The sequence below is a fragment of the Pan troglodytes genome, chromosome 5, assembly GCF_028858775.2.
Source record: "Pan troglodytes isolate AG18354 chromosome 5, NHGRI_mPanTro3-v2.0_pri, whole genome shotgun sequence".
Taxonomy (NCBI): Eukaryota; Metazoa; Chordata; class Mammalia; order Primates; family Hominidae; genus Pan; species Pan troglodytes.
In genome coordinates this window covers 95138614-95156618 of record NC_072403.2, presented here as the reverse complement: position 1 = coordinate 95156618, position 18005 = coordinate 95138614, and the positions used below count along the sequence as shown (strand labels likewise).

Below are 18005 nucleotides of genomic sequence, written 5' to 3'. Positions count from 1 at the left end.
ACTGGTCATAACAAAGAAAACCAGCGGATCTACTGCTACTTTTCTCCAGAGATTTCCTTTTCAGCTCCTACTTATCTGCATGCAAACTGTGAAAGACATCAAAATCACAAAATCTTCCAATATATCAATCTCCCCATAGTGACAGTATTTCATTTAAAAAAAAAACTTGCAAATTAAAACATTAAAAAAAGTAACCGGCTAAAAAAAACCCCAGTTTTGAGTGCCTCTTTTAAAAAGAAAAAACATACTACAGACAATACTGAAATATAAGCAAAACTGAGATGACCTTACCAGTCTCCAATTTTTCAGAACGTAACTCTGATGTATGGTTCCCCTCAGCAATGTAAACTGGGAAACTTGAGCACTCTAGGAAGAGCTGACAGGCAGCAAGGAAGGCAGACAGGTATTCTTTAGAAGTTTTTTGTTTACTTATGTTTTTCTCTTTTACATCTCCTTGTGAATTTCTGTCCCATTTTGAAGTCTCTCCTTGTTCTCGACCAAGATCCCCTTGATGTTCTGTAGCCAAAGACTGAGAAAAAGAGTTATTCTGAATGATGTAGAGGTTGATAAGTCTGGTAAGAAACTGTTGGACATACTCCAAGCAGCACTGCATTGCAGTCTTTTGGGCTGTCTTCCCACTTCGGGTTGCTGTCCCCTGAGTGACTACGGAAGGGGTCTGGATGATGGTTTCTTCAGATCCCACAGTGGATGCTGTTTCTGTCTCAGAGGATGTGCTACCAATTGGGATGGCAGCTGCCCCCTGGCCCTCACTCAGTTCTCTGTCAATATCATCAGTTCGGTCTGCTTGATATTGTATAAACTCAGTGAATCCACTCTCTGATGATCGACTACTTGGTGGATTTTCTCCATCTTCAAACACTTCAGTAGGATTTTCATGAGAAACTGATGATACCTGTTAGAGATTTTTAAGAAAGCAAAAGGCTGAGTAGCAAAGTGTACATATTAGGAATTAGAAATGACCACTTTTGAGATGTTTTAGACTATTCACAACTTAATCTGCCCATTCTGTTGACTCTTAAAGCAGCCCCACACTGATTTATTCATTCACCAAGTATTTACTATGCACTACACACACAGCATACATAAGGTTAGATTCTTGAGGACAAAAATACATATATACAAGTCTCTAGGATCTATATCCTTGTTTTCAAATGACTATTTCATCTACTTCATGAAATCACTTTCCTAATGTCTGAACAATGCCAAGAATGAGATATGTAAGGTTAAAAAATGACATTTTAATAACTACAAATAAAATCTAATAGGTCATCTGTTCAGGGCCACATGAATGTGAAATTTTTATTGAAATGTGTATAGTACTAATTAAATCTTTGCTATTAATCTTACATTCTTTCAGTGAATAGTTACTGAACTCCTATCATGTGCCAGACACTGTATTAGGTAGTAGAAATAAAAGGAATATTTTATAATCTAGAGGGGAAGATGAGAGAATTACAATAAACAAACAAATGAACCATTCCTGGAGTAGAACTGGAGTATATTAGCCTTTTACTCCCTACAATAGGATAGAGTAAGTATAAATATCAAGCATATTTTCTGGCTTAGTTTAAGTAAAAGTTATATGTAAGAATTCCTTGGGTGACTGAGTCAGAATATAATAGCATCATGAACTAAAGCCCTGTTGCCCAAAGCTGGGCTTCAGGCAATGTTCCTTGCCTCAGGGAATGACACTTTTCCTTGAGTCAGGAAGACAGAAACCTAGGGGTCATTCTTGGTACCTTCGTCACCCCTCCTCCCCTTCCCCACTTTCATATCAGTAGAGGGGTTAAGGGTGCAGGCCTTGAGTCAACTAGGGCTCTGCCATTCACTAGTTATGTGATACCTGGCAAGTTATTTAACTTCTCCAAACCACCGTTTCCTAATGTGTATAATTGAGAGACAGTAATTCCTACATTTTACAATTGCTATGAGGATTACATAACGGTATGTATAAAGCACATGGCAAAATACCTAGCACTTAGTAAACACTCATTAAGTGTTAGTGATCATTACCCTTATCAATCTATTACTAAGTCTATTTTTCCTCCTAAATATATTGCTAATCCATCCATTTCTATCTTTACTCCTCGTATCTTGTTGGCACAAGTTATCACCACCTCTCACCTGCGCTACTATAGGTCTTCCCACATCTGTTTTTCTTTCTCCTCTACATTTCATACTGCAGCCAGAGTAACTTTTTTAATATACAAACGTAATTATGCCATTTGCCTTTTCCCCTTCAGGGCCTTCCCGGTGCTCCTAAACAACAAAAGCCCTCGAACAGCTCAAGGCCCTCTAAGACCTGGCCTCTGCCTATCTTACAGCTGCATCTCTTGTCTGCTTGGTGCTCGTCTCTGCCTAAGAGCCTTTGCAAAATCATAGCTGAGAAAATTATGACAGTGAAAGATATCAAACCTAACTGACCTCATCTTCTATCCTCTCCACTGTCCTTGTTCATTCCTGGGTATAGGCTGAACTAGCCTTGGGAAGGAATTTAGTTTATAGTTTAAAGCTAAACCGTTCTTGTAAAACAAATGAAAGGCCACCAGCCACCAGGTTAGAATGAGAAGGACTGGAATTCTAAATATTACGAGCCATTATTCCAGAGGTCATAAGATTTGCAACTTCCCCAATTACTCTTGTAGGTAACATCACTATGTGAACCTAAGATCAGCCTTTTGATATGTCTTTTCGGGTTTTTGCATTTCTAACAACTGAGTGGTCCCACCTGGACCTGCCAACCAGTTCTATGTTCCCCACCCAGGAATTGACTCAGCATAAAAAAGCAGCTTCTACTCCCTATGATTTCATCCCTGAGCCAACCAATCAGCACTCCCAATTCACTGGCCCCCTACCCACCAAATTATCCTTAAAAACTCTGATCCCTAAGTTTTTGGTGAGACTGATTTGGGCAATAATAAAACTGCAGTCTCCTACACAGCCGGCTGTCCATAAATTACTGTTTCTCCATTGCAATTCCTCTGACTTGATAATTTGGCTCTGTCTAGGCAGCAGGCAAGGTGAACTCACTGGGCTGTTATACTTCTTCCTCTGTCAGGTGCTCTCTTTTTACCTCCCTCACCACACCAATTCCTCTAAGGCTTCACTCAAACACGTCTTCCTCAAGAAAGCGTTCTTTAGCCCCAGCGTAGGTCAGGTCACCCCATTTTCCATATTCCTACCACTGGACTATTTTCCTTTGTACACTTATCACAACTGTAATTAAATGTGCACTTACTTGTATAATATCTTTCTTCCAATTAGAAAGAAAGGATAGAGAAGGGCAGAGACTATGTTTAGCTCACCACTGGATAGCCAGCAACTAGCATAGTGATAGCAGCAGGAGACAGACAAATCCTAGGCAGCCAGGGACGGGTCCCCGGTGAAACCCCACCTTCAAGCCAAAGACAGTTTAAAGCCTAGCTACAAGTCCTGGATAAATCCACAGACCAGATTGAGAACCTCTCCTCCCATTTGGCATGCTTTCCTCTGATTGATCCCCACTCTTCACCTATTTTACATATACCTACCCTTCCCTAATTGGTTATTTATACTGTTGTGGCTCACCTTTGAGTGGTGCCTTTGTTTTAGCCTCTTTTGTATACTCACAAACCCATCAGCACGAAGATGTGCTGTAAGTGTAAAATGCACACTAGATCTTGAAGACAGTACAAAAAATCATGTAAGCTACCTCACTTATTTATATGACATCAATTTTATATAGATTACATTGAAATAATATATTGGCTACAATTGTCTAAATAAACTAGAATTAAAATTAACTTTACCTGCTTTTTACTTTAATGTGGGTACTAGAAAATTGAATTACATATGCCATTCACATGATACTTCTACTGGAAAGTACTGATAAAGATAATTAAACTGCCCTATAACCAAAAGCCTACAAGCCTACTAACACTGCATTTGGATCTAGGAAAGACTCACTATTATTTAAATGCTTATGTATAAGTGATTTTACTAAGTAACTGTTCTGCTTTGAAGAAATGTGAACAGTCTAATACCAAAAATAATAGTTAAAATTACCTTTTTGTCTTCCCACTCTTTGACTGAATTGTTCTGCCCACTTGGAAACTGCAAAACACTTCCAGTGCTAGCAGATAACAGTGGAGGCTGAACCTTGCTAAGGATCTTTGAGCAGAGTCTGAGAGAATCTGTGAGTTCAGATAAGTGCAATGTCTGGAGATGGCTTGTCAAGGCAGAAATCATTCTGAGCAGCAACTGGGGCAAGTGTTCTGTCTGGATTTCAATGTAAGTCTCCTGAAAATAAAAGTGAAATGAAAAAAGTTTAAACAATGTGGAACCCAAAAGTTACATTTTTTAATCTATATAAATAGGCAATGATTTTACTCATCCATAATGTTTTATATGCATCATGCTCTTAATTAACACTGTATATTACTGATGCCTTATAAAATTTCTATTCCCAAATTCTCAATTTAAATACTTCAAAGCATATATTATAAAATAACCCCAGTTTTATCTGCTACATTACTAAAATTATAATATAACAAAAGTAAATAGAATCATTTAAAAACAAAACAGGCTGAATGTCATACCTGACACAGCACCCTCATACTTCTAGTAGGCTTCAAAATGAGAAAGCAAAGAAGTGAGGAGAGAAAACAGAAGGGAAAAGATTTCCAAAAGTCTTCATTTAATAGAAATAATATTAATATAAATGCAGCATTAGACCACTATAAACAGTTAAGATTTTATAACATGCAATTATGAAGTTTACTCCATGTATTTTTTATATGTATATGTCAAAGGACAAACACTTGAAAGATCTTATGAAAAAAGCTTACCAAAGAGGAAAAAATCAATTTAATTTTAAAGATGAAATGTATCTGAAGGCTTGCCTACAACACGAAATATTTGAACTACGTTATTTGATTTCCTTGATATTTTCTTACCAAGGTGGTCTTACCAAAGAAACTATGTCCAACAAAAAATCCACCAGTAAGCAGAAATTGGTCAGCTGTAATTCAGATGAGTCATTACTATCTCCAGGTCCAATCTGAAGTCTCACATGCAGTGTCCTCCTAAAAGGACAAAATTCACTTTATTAAGTATACTGTCAAGTGATGTGAATACCTGTGACAGCATCATCATCCTTCTAATGAAGTCCAAGTCAATATTGGGTCACACACAGTAATGTTTTTGTGATGACATATTTTATTTCCCCCAGGCCACTGTACCTCTTCATGGAAAATTCTCAAAGCAAGATTCCTAGGCTGAACCTCTCCCTGTAACTCCCATCCTGTACTTCGAAGTGTTCTGAATGGATCTCACTTTCTGGGACTTATTTCCCATTGCTTCCTGTATAGATATCACCTCCTAATTAACACTGATTAACTGCTACTTGATTTCTAACCTTGGGTCTTAAAATAGGCTCATTTGTCCTTCTGTACTACTGTCCTTCCCAATCTCATTTTCCCATGATCAGAATGCATCTGTCCTTCAAAGTCTGAGATCAAATGTTACCTCCTCCAGGAAGCCTCTTCTGATCCAAGTAGTAGAGATCATTCCTCCAACAAACATTCACATTAAATCATAGAAATCCTATATGACCATACATTGCCCTCCACTCTGAAGACACAAAGTAAGAATATAATATAGTCCCTGACCAACAAGAATATAAGCATGTAGACAAATAAAAGCAACAATGTGACAGTGTTGGAGGCATTGATTCTGATAGGCTATTTGAGGGAAGGAAGGAAAGGTGGGTAACCTCTACATAGGATTTTAGCAGATAGGCAAGGGGAAAGAGTATTTCAGAAGGAATAGCACAAGTGAAGCCTCAGCAGCATGAAAGTTAAAATGCTGCTAACTTTCAGAGAATAGTCCAGGTTGGCTGAAGAAGTGTGGATGTGTGCATTTGTGAATGTAGAAGGTAAAAACCCAGGGTAGGGCCAGGCGGCAAAAAGATACGATTCCTACATTTTAATCTATTAAGACATTTGTAATTTTTAATACTAGGAATATACACGTGCATGTCTTATTTGTTCCCACTATAAGATCTTTGAAGACAGGGACTGTCTATCTGCCTATAATGATGCTTTTTAACTGGGTGCTCAACCTCTGCTGAATAAGCTAGGGACTTTCTAAACCACTAAAGAGATTAATGTGTAGGAGCAACAATTAACATTTTTTATTAAAAGACTTCTAATGCTGAAATCATACATAATTACATTTTGACTACATGCTCCTGGGCCTTGAGTGGTTAATCTGGTTGAGAGGATCTGGTCTAGAAGCCAGACAGAGATTCCACTCAGATTCACTAGTATCCTAGGGTTTTCAGACCATATTTTTTGCTTTATTTGCTAAGGGGTAGAAGGCTTTTATTACTTCCCAGTGACAGCATGGATTAGTTCTAATGGCTTTAAAAACACAAGTCAGGCCAAAAAGTTTTTTGTTAATCAAACTGGAAATCCTTTTGGAAAAGTGTGCTGAGGCAGCAGCCAAAAATTTGCTATCTTTTCTACAACAACAAAAAAACTGGATTACTATAGACTGAAGACGGAAAATTTTTAATCTACTCTGGTGTATGAATAACTGATCTCTAAACTCCCTTCCAATTCTAAGATTATATGATCAATGATTTTATATCCTATGTGACAAGGTAGAGTCAGATTATGGATAGTAAGTAACAGTTATTATTAGTAATAGAATGTATAAAAGAACATTCATTAAATGTAACAACTTAAAAAAACCCCAAAGGTTAGCTTTAGATGTTACGAAATTAAAAGGAATGAAAGTTTAACATACCTACAACATTCTTCAAACCAACGTGCAACATAATCCCACATATAATAAGGTTCGAAGGAATTAAAGAGAAGGTTAGCAGTTTTAATCAGCTCTGCTGTTTTCTTATTTTCTCTTAATTTACTGAAAAAAGAGAAAAGAAAACAAAAACTAAAAAATATTAACATTTGTTTTTTCAAATTTAAATTTGAGTGCAGTGCCAGTACATATTCCTAGGTAGTTGCTAGAAAATGTGCTAGTAAGAAGACTACAACAAATAATTTTTATCTACTGCCACTCTCCTATCATTTTATGGGCAGTTATTTTTTCAGATTTGAATTTTTGTCAAATATCAAGATCAGAAATGAGACTTGCATAGTTTCTGCATAATAAAAAAGACAAAAGAACAAGAATTTCTTTTTGAACTATTTAGTGTGTGGGACTGTAAATTTGGCAAAATTCTTTTATTTCCCTTGGCACATACAAACTGAGTAGTGATTTGATTTTCACAGCCTTGATTGTGAAGAATTTTGTCTGCTTCCCTGTGCTATTCAGGATTTTCTTAAGAAAGGTTTACCTTGACCAGTTTCAATCAAATTATTATTCTTAGTTTGAAAAACAACAACAAAACCAACTAGTGCTGTTAATAGCCATTATTACTGAAATTGCATCAGGGAAAAATAACTTTGTTATTTCAAGTGGCAACCCTTTAGCCTATTACCTATTTTCTCCTCTTGTCTTTTGTAACAATTAAAACAATTGTCTTTATATAGTGAGGCACTGTCAATACAACTAGTATGTCAGTATTAAATCAGCTTTACTAGTATTAAATCAGCTTTACTTATTAGAACACAAACTTCATAGAGTAGGATCCCAAGTTATTACACTTCAAGTTTATATTAAGTGAATACATATTATGTCTTCATGTCACATTTAATTTTTTGATAATCCACCTGCTTAACTGAGCATGATCCTTGCTGAAGGGTGGTTCAGTTTGAAGATCCAACTCTGCTTTGCATTGAGAATATAATGTTCTAAACACTTCAATCAGGACATCTTCTAGAATTACAGGTCCTAAAATTAATATTCAAATTAAAGACAGTAATTAATCAGCATGAGCAAATCATGCTTACCTGAAAATTGGCCCAATTAAACAATGTTTTAAAAACAAGTATTTTTAAAATAGTATTTCTTCAGAAGCTAAGCTAAATTCACACTTCTTTGAGAAGGTAACATAAGATATTACATAACTGAACAAATATTTAAAGTGCAGGTTGACACAATAGAAATTACAGAATCAGAGAAATTGGTTTTGCCAGTTAATAGTTCTGTTACATTAGACAAGTTATTTAACTTCTTTGAGCTTTAGTTTCCTCATCCAGAATGAGGATAATACCAAAATTTACAGGACTGTTAAGGGTTAGAAAAAATATTTGTAAGATGGGTAGCATAGTTTCTAGAATATAATAAGTATTCAACAAATGCTACTTGTAATTACTGCTATTAATTTAAATAATACTAAAATGCATAAGGCTAAATTTTCTTGCTATTACAGATTTCCTTAAAAAAATTCCTGAGCTTCATCTGTTATCACAACAGCTAAAACACCTCTCAAGACCATTTATATAATTCAAGTTATTCTTATATTTTAAATTTTTCATGTTTAAAAAATGGTGAGAAGACACCTGCTAAAACATCTGTATATAATTTGAAGAAATTACATACTTTATGATTTCATTTTATTGCTGTAAATATTTATGTTTTTTACTAATTTCTGTCTCAAGTGCCATAATATATAAGAAATATACAATGGATAAAGAGAAAACATGCAAAATAAAGGGAATGTGGAGAAGAAAGCTGAGGGATACAACTCAAATATTTTCCTCAAGTCCTTGGATTCTGTGAACTATAAATTGCTCATGATGGATAAATGTTTTAATTTCAGTAATACAATCAGGATTAAGAGAAGCTTACATAGCATCTTTAAAGTGATTCTTCTGCTACATACATACCACAAGACAGATACATAATAACGTATCAGGTGGATGAATACCTGTATCTTAACTTTGTAGAGTGAACTTTAAGAAATTGTTGAGAACTTATATTTAAAGGCCACCTCAAAATATAACAATTTCCCTGATGACTCTTTTTATTTTCTTATTAACACAAAAGTACCACACATGACCTTATGCCCTAGGACAGTATACATTACCTAGCTCAGGTTTGTCCAGTAAACTGATTAAAATGCGAAAAGGCTTTAGATCCTGCATTAGAGTGTTCTCTTCTCCAAATCCATTCACTTGTAAGATTCCCACCATTGCCTTTAAAAAAGGAAAGTACACTGGTCATTTAAGTAAACATATTCAAATATTTTTTCCTTAAGAAAAAGTATTTTTAAATGCAACCATATATAACGGAGACTTATACCCACTATTGCTTTTCTGAAGCCTTTTCACCAACCTTGGCCTTCTTACTCTGCTAGGAAAAAAATATTATTTATCTATCTTGAGAAAAAAAGTGTCTAAATTTTCTTTAGACATAGTGGAATATCAAAGAAAATTTAGAAAAATATATTCATGAGCTGAGTGTTTTCCCTACAGATGAATTTCTATTTAAGATCATTCTTCTCAGAACTATGCCACATTATCATGGCAGTGTCTGCTATTAGACAATTATTTTCCCGTTAGTGACTTAACAACTATATTCTTATAATCTCACTCATTTAAAAATGCTTCAGATACCATGTATTTTCTTCTGTTTCAAATATCTTAAATAAATATAATTGAATTAAAAATAATATGAAATAAACTTCTCCAGAGCTTCACAGGAAATAGCACAGGTCCTGACTCATTTTTGGAAAAGCTCCAACTTCCATTGAGCAGACAGGTGAGAAGCTACAACTATGTTTTAATAAAGTAATGAAAACAACAAAGTAAGAGAAAAAAAGTCTTTTGTCTTACATGGTAGTCTAACATATGATTATCATTTTACAGGAATTTGCTTGTTATAAAAATTCTTGGGAAGTTTTTAAGTCTTGTCTCCACCCCTTCAACTGTGAATTCAATTAAGGCAAGACCTCGTCTTACACTTTTTCACTACCTCTAGTGGTCAGTAAGTAACCAAAGAATAATAAAAGTATTCATTACCTGGACTAATAATTCTTTTGAAAAGGTAGTGAAATAGTAAGTGGCATGTTCTTCAGGATTACTGTGTCTTGTGCTTCTGGGTCCTATGATAGCACCGTTGTTATCAAAACCTCCATGGAAACAAATCACAAAATTACTTAAAATGGAATTCTCAAAACTGTTGTTCACTAAATACCAAAACAGCAAAATCTCAGAACAGCACTAAACACTTACCAATTAGTAGCCCATTCAATGTCAGCAAGAGAGATCATTTTAGATAGTTTAATAAAGGGAAACCAATTCAATACATAAGTATCATAGTATTCTTCCAGAATTATCCTTTTTATTTTTTGGCCAATTTTATTAACAGTGAAATAACTGAATACTCAGAACATCCACAATAAGTTATATTATGTCCCCTCACTCTAGGCAGTAAAGAGTTGTGAAGACAGACAAAACACACAAAAAGCATGGACAACCAAAGTGTACATATGTATTACTGCCTGAGTGGGACACTGTATGATGTGTAAGACAATGGTACTAGTCCTGATTCCTTTGATGAATTCAAAGTTTTGGACAGTATTTTGATTATTAGCTCATCCTTCTTTGCCTACTAACTTATATACAACCATCTCAATTTGTAAGGGGAAAAACATCTTGTTAAGGACAAGGGAACATGACTTTATGAATTCAAATAGACTCGTCAACTATAAAGCTGCTGAAATTTCTTCATACAATACACAACTAATACTGTTTATATTTTTATTGTCCATTTACACAAGAGATTTTAGTTTTTAAATTCAGGACATACATACAACTTGGTAATACTTATACATGACAAATCTCCTTCCATTTTTTCCCCAATCATGACCATAGACATCAAATACCTACCAAGAAGCCATGCATAAAGTCTTCGATTCAGAGACATATCCCTCCTTAGCACTACATGAAGGGCTGCTGACAAGATCCTGATCATATCCGGTCGAGTGGCCTGAAAGAGTTAGGAATATGGTTGTACTTAGCAATATACAAAATATATTATTTTTTTCCTCTTTAAAAAATGCCCTGAAATATGCTTAGAATATTAGGGTGTATGGAGTACTTTCATGGATTATTTCAAACACAGGAATTATTACTTCCATTTTACAGATTAGGAAACAGGAAGAAAGTTAGGTAACATGGCTATTTAGCTGCATAACTGAAACTATAACTTAATTATTTTAACTTCCAGTTTAAAGTTCTTTGTCTATATAATAAAAGCAAATTCTGACATAAAACAAATAAAATGAAGCAAGATGGGACAGACACAAGAAAATGATATGCCATTAGTCTTTCACATTTATAATGTTGTCAACTGACTATAAACTCCTGAGAAGGTTACTATCTTCATCCACTCTTTATTCTTTTTAAAAATTTTTATCTTGTAGTATTTTAAACATATCAAAAAATACAGAAAACAAAATAATAAACCGTTTTCTACCAATCATCCAGCTTTAACAATCTTAATTTTTCTCTCATTTTGTTCCATTTCTTTTTAAGAGAAATAATTTTTTTCTTTTTTCCCAATATCCTTAATTCAACGTTTAAAAAAATGATTAAAGGAGATCTGGGTTTTAGCTAAAAGAGGTAAATTTATAAAAATCAAAATAGAAGAAAAGCAACTAACTTGCTATTAATTTTAAGAATGCTGCCAGATAATCACTTTACAATATAATCTTGGAATCTGAGAATTAGATGATAATGTGGAAACTGACTAGTTTAACAAGCACTCTATAAGTAAAGAATCTAAACCTCACAGGTTCTTGAGGTTTTGGCTAAGTGCTTAGCCAAATTCAAATGCCTGGTTAGTGCCCCAGCTAGATGGAGAACTCACTTCTCCTTAATCACAGACCAGTGAACTTTGTCCTATATCATGCTTCTTGATAGAATTAGAAAGGATTTACCCAGCTCATTTGTGTTAAAGGAACCTTAGAGAAATAACTGAGATGATACAGAACACAGATCACCAACAATTGACGAATTAGGTTCACTCCTTTGAACACAAATGCCTTCTATTGATCTGTACAATTCTGAAAGTATGGTTCAAGACCTCTAGGTATCTCTAAGACTTTTTCAGGGGGTGCACAAAGTAAAAACCAGCTATTCATATCCATAACAAATGAAACTATGCATATTCATAACAATACAAAGATGTTATTGGGCTTTTTGTTCTGTTGACATATGCCCTGATCATGCAATAGTGGATAAAACTGCTGGCACCTTAGCATGAAAAGAGGCAGCATAGCAGCTGCACCTACTATACTTGTAATCATTATATTTTTACTGCCATGTACTTGTAGTAAAATCAAAAAGTAAGTATCAACCTTTGAGTGCATGTCTTTTAATATTCTGTATAATAGAGTGAAAGATTCACTTAAAGTATTTCTGATATGGCCAGGCACCGTGACTCACACCTGTAATCCCAGCACTTTGGGAGGCCAAGGCAGGCGGATCACAAGGTCAGGAGATCTAGACCATCCTGGCTAACATGGTGAAACCCCATCTCTACTAAAATTACAAAAAATTAGCTGGGCATGGTGGTTGGCGCCTGCAGTCCCAGCTACTCAGGAGGCTGAGGCAGGAGAATCACTCGAACCCTGGAGGCAGAGGTTGCAGTGAGCTAAGATAGCACCACTGCACTCCAGCCTAAGTGACAGAGAAAGACTCTGTCTCAAAATAAAATAAAATAAAATAAAATAAAATAAAATAAAATAAAATAGTACTAAAATTACTTCTGATGTATACTGAAATTTGACAGTTGTCTTAAGGAAAAGCAATTGTATAACTGAGTTGTGAGCTTAACTACCAGCTTTCTCAAAGAATGCCATTTTTACCCGAAGAATTACTAATACGAATTATGATTATTCAGGCCTGGACATTTTGTAGTCATTTTCTCAAAGTGAGCCTGACATTGCAAGGAAAATAACATTAATCGTGACCAATAATAAAAGTTGGTCTTCTAGGAGAAAAGTAGAATTATGGAAAACTTGCATTTAGACTGAAACTGTATTTTTTGGGTTTTGTTTAAGATGGAGTCTCACTCTGTCGCCCAGGCTGGAGTGCAGTGTTGCAATCTCGGCTCACTGCAACCTCTGCCTCCCAGGTTCAAGCGATTCTCCTGCCTCCGCCTCCAGAGTAGCTGGGGTTACAGGCATGTGCCACCATGCCGAGCTAATTTTTGTATTTTTATTAGAGCATGGGGTTTCACCATGTTGGCTAGGCTGGTCTTGAACTCCTGACCTCAAGTGATCTGCTTGCCTAGGCCTCCCAAAGTGCTGGAATTACAGGTGTGAGCCACCGCATCTGGCTGAAATTGTATTGTTTTGATTTGAATTGGTTGAAAGCTTCTCAATACTGGACTTAAAAGTTTCTCCCAATATCTAAAAATCTTTACTGATGAGATCAGTGGCAATAGTAATAAACATGATTGGTATTGTATAATAAAATGTGAAAACATTTGGAAAATCTGCATAATTCAATAAACCAGTATTTCCTTAATATCCAATCATGAAGTTACAAAAGCACATATGACTGAAAGAGCCACTGAAAGTACAAGATAGACCAGTGGATTTTAATGGAATAGAATATGAAAAGTTCATTGATGTGGTTTAAGACTTAATATTGTAACTAATTTTTAAAATCTACAGCTTCGAAGTTTTGGTATAATATCAAAGAATATGTAATTTTAACGGAAAATGCTACTGAAATACTCCTCGATTTTCCAACTACATATCAATGTGAGATCAGGTTTTCTTCATACACTTTAACCAAAAGAACAAATCACAATAGACGATCTAACCAATACAAGCAAAAGATTTTTGAGGACCTTCTGTACTTTTAAAGAGTGTAATGGGGTTCTACAACTAAAACATCTGAGAACTTCTGATCTATCCAACATAAGATATGAAGATTATATTGTCACAAAATCTTTAAAAGTACAAATGTCTCCCCATCTTATTTTGGGAGAAAAACTACTTAAGAAAGCAGGAAGTAGAAGATGTTAGTCAAAGGATAAAAAATTTCAGATGGGAAAAATAAGTTCAAAAAGATCTACGGTACAACACGGTAACTATAGCTGTTAGCAATGTATTGTATTCTCTTTTCTTTTTTTTGAGACAGAGTCTTGCTCTGTCGCCAGGCTGGAGTGCAGTGGCACGATCACTTGCTCACTGCAAGCTCCCCCTCCCGGGTTCACGCCATTCTCCTGCCTCAGCCTCCCGAGTAGCTGGGACTACAGGCGCCCACCACCATGCCCTGCTAATTTTTTTTGTAGTTTTAGTAGAGACGGGGTTTCACCGTGTTAGCCAGGATGGTCTCGATCTCCTGACCTCGTAATCCGCTTGCCTCGGCCTCCCAAATTGCTGGGATTACAGGCGTGAGCCACCACACCCGGCCACAATGTATTGTATTCTTAAAAACTGCTCAGAGTACATTTTAAGTGTTCTCACTGTAAAAATTAATTGTGTGAGGTAATGAATGTTAATTAGCTCCATTTACAGATTCCAGAATGTATACATATTTCAAACATCATGTTGTACAGGATCAATATATACAATTCATGTCCATTAAAAAATAAATTTAAAAAAGAAGTTGCTTCTTGATTACAATTGATATCACCATCTATTTCTAATATGAAAAAAAGTCTATTATAATCTCAAAGGTGTAAGTACTACAGATTTGGGTGAGCTTTCCAGGAAACAAGTTAAAGACGTGTAGCAGTCCATCCCACTGCTGAAGTTCCTAACAACAATCATCCTTTTGGGATATGGTAATGAAGGCACTGTTAAGTCACAATTATAATACAATCCATACTTGGATTGTATTCTATTATATGTAAGACATAGAAAGAGGGAAATTGGAACACTAAGGTACCTACGTCATAATCCTTATTCAGTTTGGTACAGTAATAGGGAGAACTATATTAGAATTTGGTAGCATAGTGGGGAGAAAAGTATTAGAATTATTAAGATTATTAGAATTGGGTGTATACTTTTAAAAAACACATTCAACGAAGCTATTGTTTCCATAATACATATTATAGAATATAAGAATCTAGAACATTTTGGCTGGCAGGAATACAGAAAAGGCAGAGTAAGAAAGTACAGGCTGAGAAAAGCTTAGGAAACGCTGATATATTAAGATTACAAATTAAGTTATTCTTGAGTCTACTATGACTTAATTCCTCAGATCTTGTTGAGACATCTGTCAATTGAGGGCCTAATGATGTTGAATGTTTGGAAGGTAAGAAAGCAATGGGAAAAGTTCAAGAGGAAAGTCAATAAATTTTTTGGATAAAGATCCAGACAGTACATAATTTAGACTTTCAGATCACACACATTGCTTTGGCATATTCTTCTTTCTTTTCTAAGTGTTTAAAAAAACATAAATCTTTCTTAACTTATGAGCTGCTGTTTGGCCATCCCTATAATAGAGCATTGGTAAATTTAGATTATGCTGAGATGACTCAACAGTTGTTTTTGTGAAAAGCCAGAGGGCAGAATAAAGTCCCTTGGTTGAAGGGTGAAAGTCTCAAAATAGAAACAGAGTGGTTTATGTTCCAATTAGTCAAAGTATAGACAAGGAAGAGTAGAATTATTTAGTTATTAATATTTCAATATCAAATTAAATAAGTAAAAGAAAAATGTTAATAAAATAATGAATAAAAAATTGGCCAGTCATAATGCAAATTCACTACAGTTATCTATTAATCACAGTTCTTATGAAAACCTCAAATAATAGTCCTTTTTAGGAATAAATTTACTTTTTCAAGGTAGATATTCTCTATATCTTATTACTTTTGTTAGGTATGTAGTTCCACCATTCTGAATGCCTATATACTGGTGCTGTAAATCACTCTTCATCAAGGTTTATAAGTCAAAGGAATTTAGATCCTTTCTTTAAAATGAGGGCACTGATTAAATTAAGTTCTAGGAATGAACTTCATTTATTATTTGTCAACTTAGTTGCACTTATTTGTAATAAAAGTACTATAGAATATCACAGTGGCTAAACATGTGGCTCTTAAGTTATAGTCAACTCTGCCAAGGGTCTGGCATGCATGTTAAAATCACCAAAACAAGATAACATAACACCAGTACAGATGATGGCTGGGTCTCAGTCTTGGCTTATTCAGAGTTAGCAATAGAGAACCTCTTGCTTTTTATATGTTACAACTTTTTTCAAAAGTATGAAATAATCTACTTCAATGACCATATTCTTATCAAATCAGTGAAGCTTTTATCTTTATAGTTTTTTTTCACAACAAATTCCACTCCTTAAAAAGGAACTTATTTTCTATGCGCTTACTGATTTATACAAGAAGAATTCAACACACATGCCTTTAAAAAATAACTACACATTATCAATCTATAGTTTTCCAAGAATGCCTTATAATAACATCAGCGTTAATATTTTACCTGACTCATGTGGAATGGAAAACAGAAGAGTATGAGGTCCAGTGTGCTTCTCTGTACAAGTACACTTGAGTCCTGCACTGAAGTACTTACTGCTTCTACCTGAAATAACAGCATCTTTAACATCTATTGTCTATTATGCTGAGACATTTTTGCCATGAAAATGTGACAACTCTTTATTTTCTCAAAAGTATGCTTCTGAGGATCTAATCAATAATTAAAGATATTTACATTATTTTGAATAGTATATATATCATGATGGTTTAAAAATTAAGAAGTACGTAAGACTATACAGCAAAACTTCCAACTATCCAACTTCTGTTTTGTAGGCACCAGTTTTACTAGTGAATATTTCCTGTAAATACAAGAAAAACACCATATATATATATTCCAAACCTGCCTTTTTCATTTAACATGTTTTAGAGATCTTTCCTTATCATTAAAGAGCTTCATTTCTTAATGGCCAAAGTATTTTATTTCATAAATGAACTCTAATTTATTTAACCAAGCTTCTAATCATGTGCACTTATACATTTCTAAACACTATTGTAAATAATGTTGCAATATATAATACTTACATTACATCTGTAAGATAAATTCCTCAAAATAGAATTGCCAGGTCTTGGGGTATGTGCAGTTACAATTTAAATAGCATAATGCTGTTAGGCATGGTGGCTCACGCCTGCAATCCCAGCACTTTGGGAGGCTGAGGTGGGTAGATCACTTGGTCAGGAGTCGGAGATCAGCCTGGCCAACATGATGAAACCCTGTCTCTACTAAAAACACAAAAATTAGCTGGGTGTGGTGGTGCATGCCTGTAATCCCAGCCACTCAGGTGGCTGAGGCAAGGGAGTTTACTTGAACCCTGGAGGTGGAGGTTGCAGTGAGCCAAGATTGTGCCACTGAACTCCAGCCTGGGCAACAAAGTGAGACTGTGTCAATAAATACATAGCATAATGTTTTATGTTAGGTTTCTATCACTTTATATTCCCACCAGTTTTACATGACAGTTTGTTTCTCCACATGCTTGCTTAGCTATATATATATATATTTGTATTTTTGCCCATCTGACATGAAAACTGGCTTGGCGTAGTTTAAACTCTTATTTCTTTATTACAATGTTGATCATCTCTTTATGTTCGAATTATTCTTATTTCCTTTAAGTTAATTATCTGTTCAAATCCATTTTCTACTTGTTTTTATTTATCTATAGTAGCTCTTTGAATATTAGAAAGAATACTCCTTTGACTGTGGTATTTTGGAAATATTTTTCCATGTGTGTCATTTGTTTAAATAAGTAAAAAATGATTTGTTTAAAATTTCCATTAAGTTATTCAAAAGAAATGTAACAGTATATTTTAAAACCTGAATTTAAAAAGCATAGCCATTTTGGAAAATAGTTTGGCAGTTTCTAATAAACTTACGCATTGAAGATAAAAGAGTAAATCTCTGGTACCTGGGATTAGACAATGGTTTCCTAATATAACACCAAAAGCACAAGCAGCAAGAGAAAAAAAATCAAGTCCGGATGAACTGGACTTGATCAAAATTAAAACTTTTTTGCTTCAGGGGACCCTATCAAGAATGTTAGAAGACAATCTACAGAATGGGGGAAAATATTTTCAAATCATATATATGACAA

General features: G+C 34.8%; 1 protein-coding gene across 32 annotated transcripts in view; it reads right to left on the bottom strand.

Annotated features, from left to right (window-relative positions):
* The window catches only part of DOP1A (DOP1 leucine zipper like protein A), a 101157-nt gene that overhangs the window by 38740 nt on the left and 44412 nt on the right, over window positions 1–18005 (bottom strand). For 14 of the 32 annotated variants that reach the window (XR_001718560.3, XR_001718561.3, XR_010158089.1 and 11 more), the window contains 10 exons: window positions 16367–16465; window positions 10803–10902; window positions 9933–10042; window positions 8999–9107; window positions 7740–7860; window positions 6811–6930; window positions 4970–5084; window positions 4599–4628; window positions 4066–4299; window positions 292–913 (listed from right to left, as the gene is read on the bottom strand). Coding sequence is in view for 26 of the 32 variants with exons in the window: in XM_016955918.4 (XP_016811407.2) it covers window positions 292–913; window positions 4066–4299; window positions 4599–4628; window positions 4970–5084; window positions 6811–6930; window positions 7740–7860; window positions 8999–9107; window positions 9933–10042; window positions 10803–10902; window positions 16367–16465 (1660 nt within the window). In the remaining 6 variants the exon portion in view is untranslated. The remainder of the gene's footprint in view (window positions 1–291; window positions 914–4065; window positions 4300–4598; window positions 4629–4969; window positions 5085–6810; window positions 6931–7739; window positions 7861–8998; window positions 9108–9932; window positions 10043–10802; window positions 10903–16366; window positions 16466–18005) is intronic. The other 18 variants (XM_054686087.2, XM_054686090.2, XM_063813233.1 and 15 more) reach the window with 6 other exon arrangements.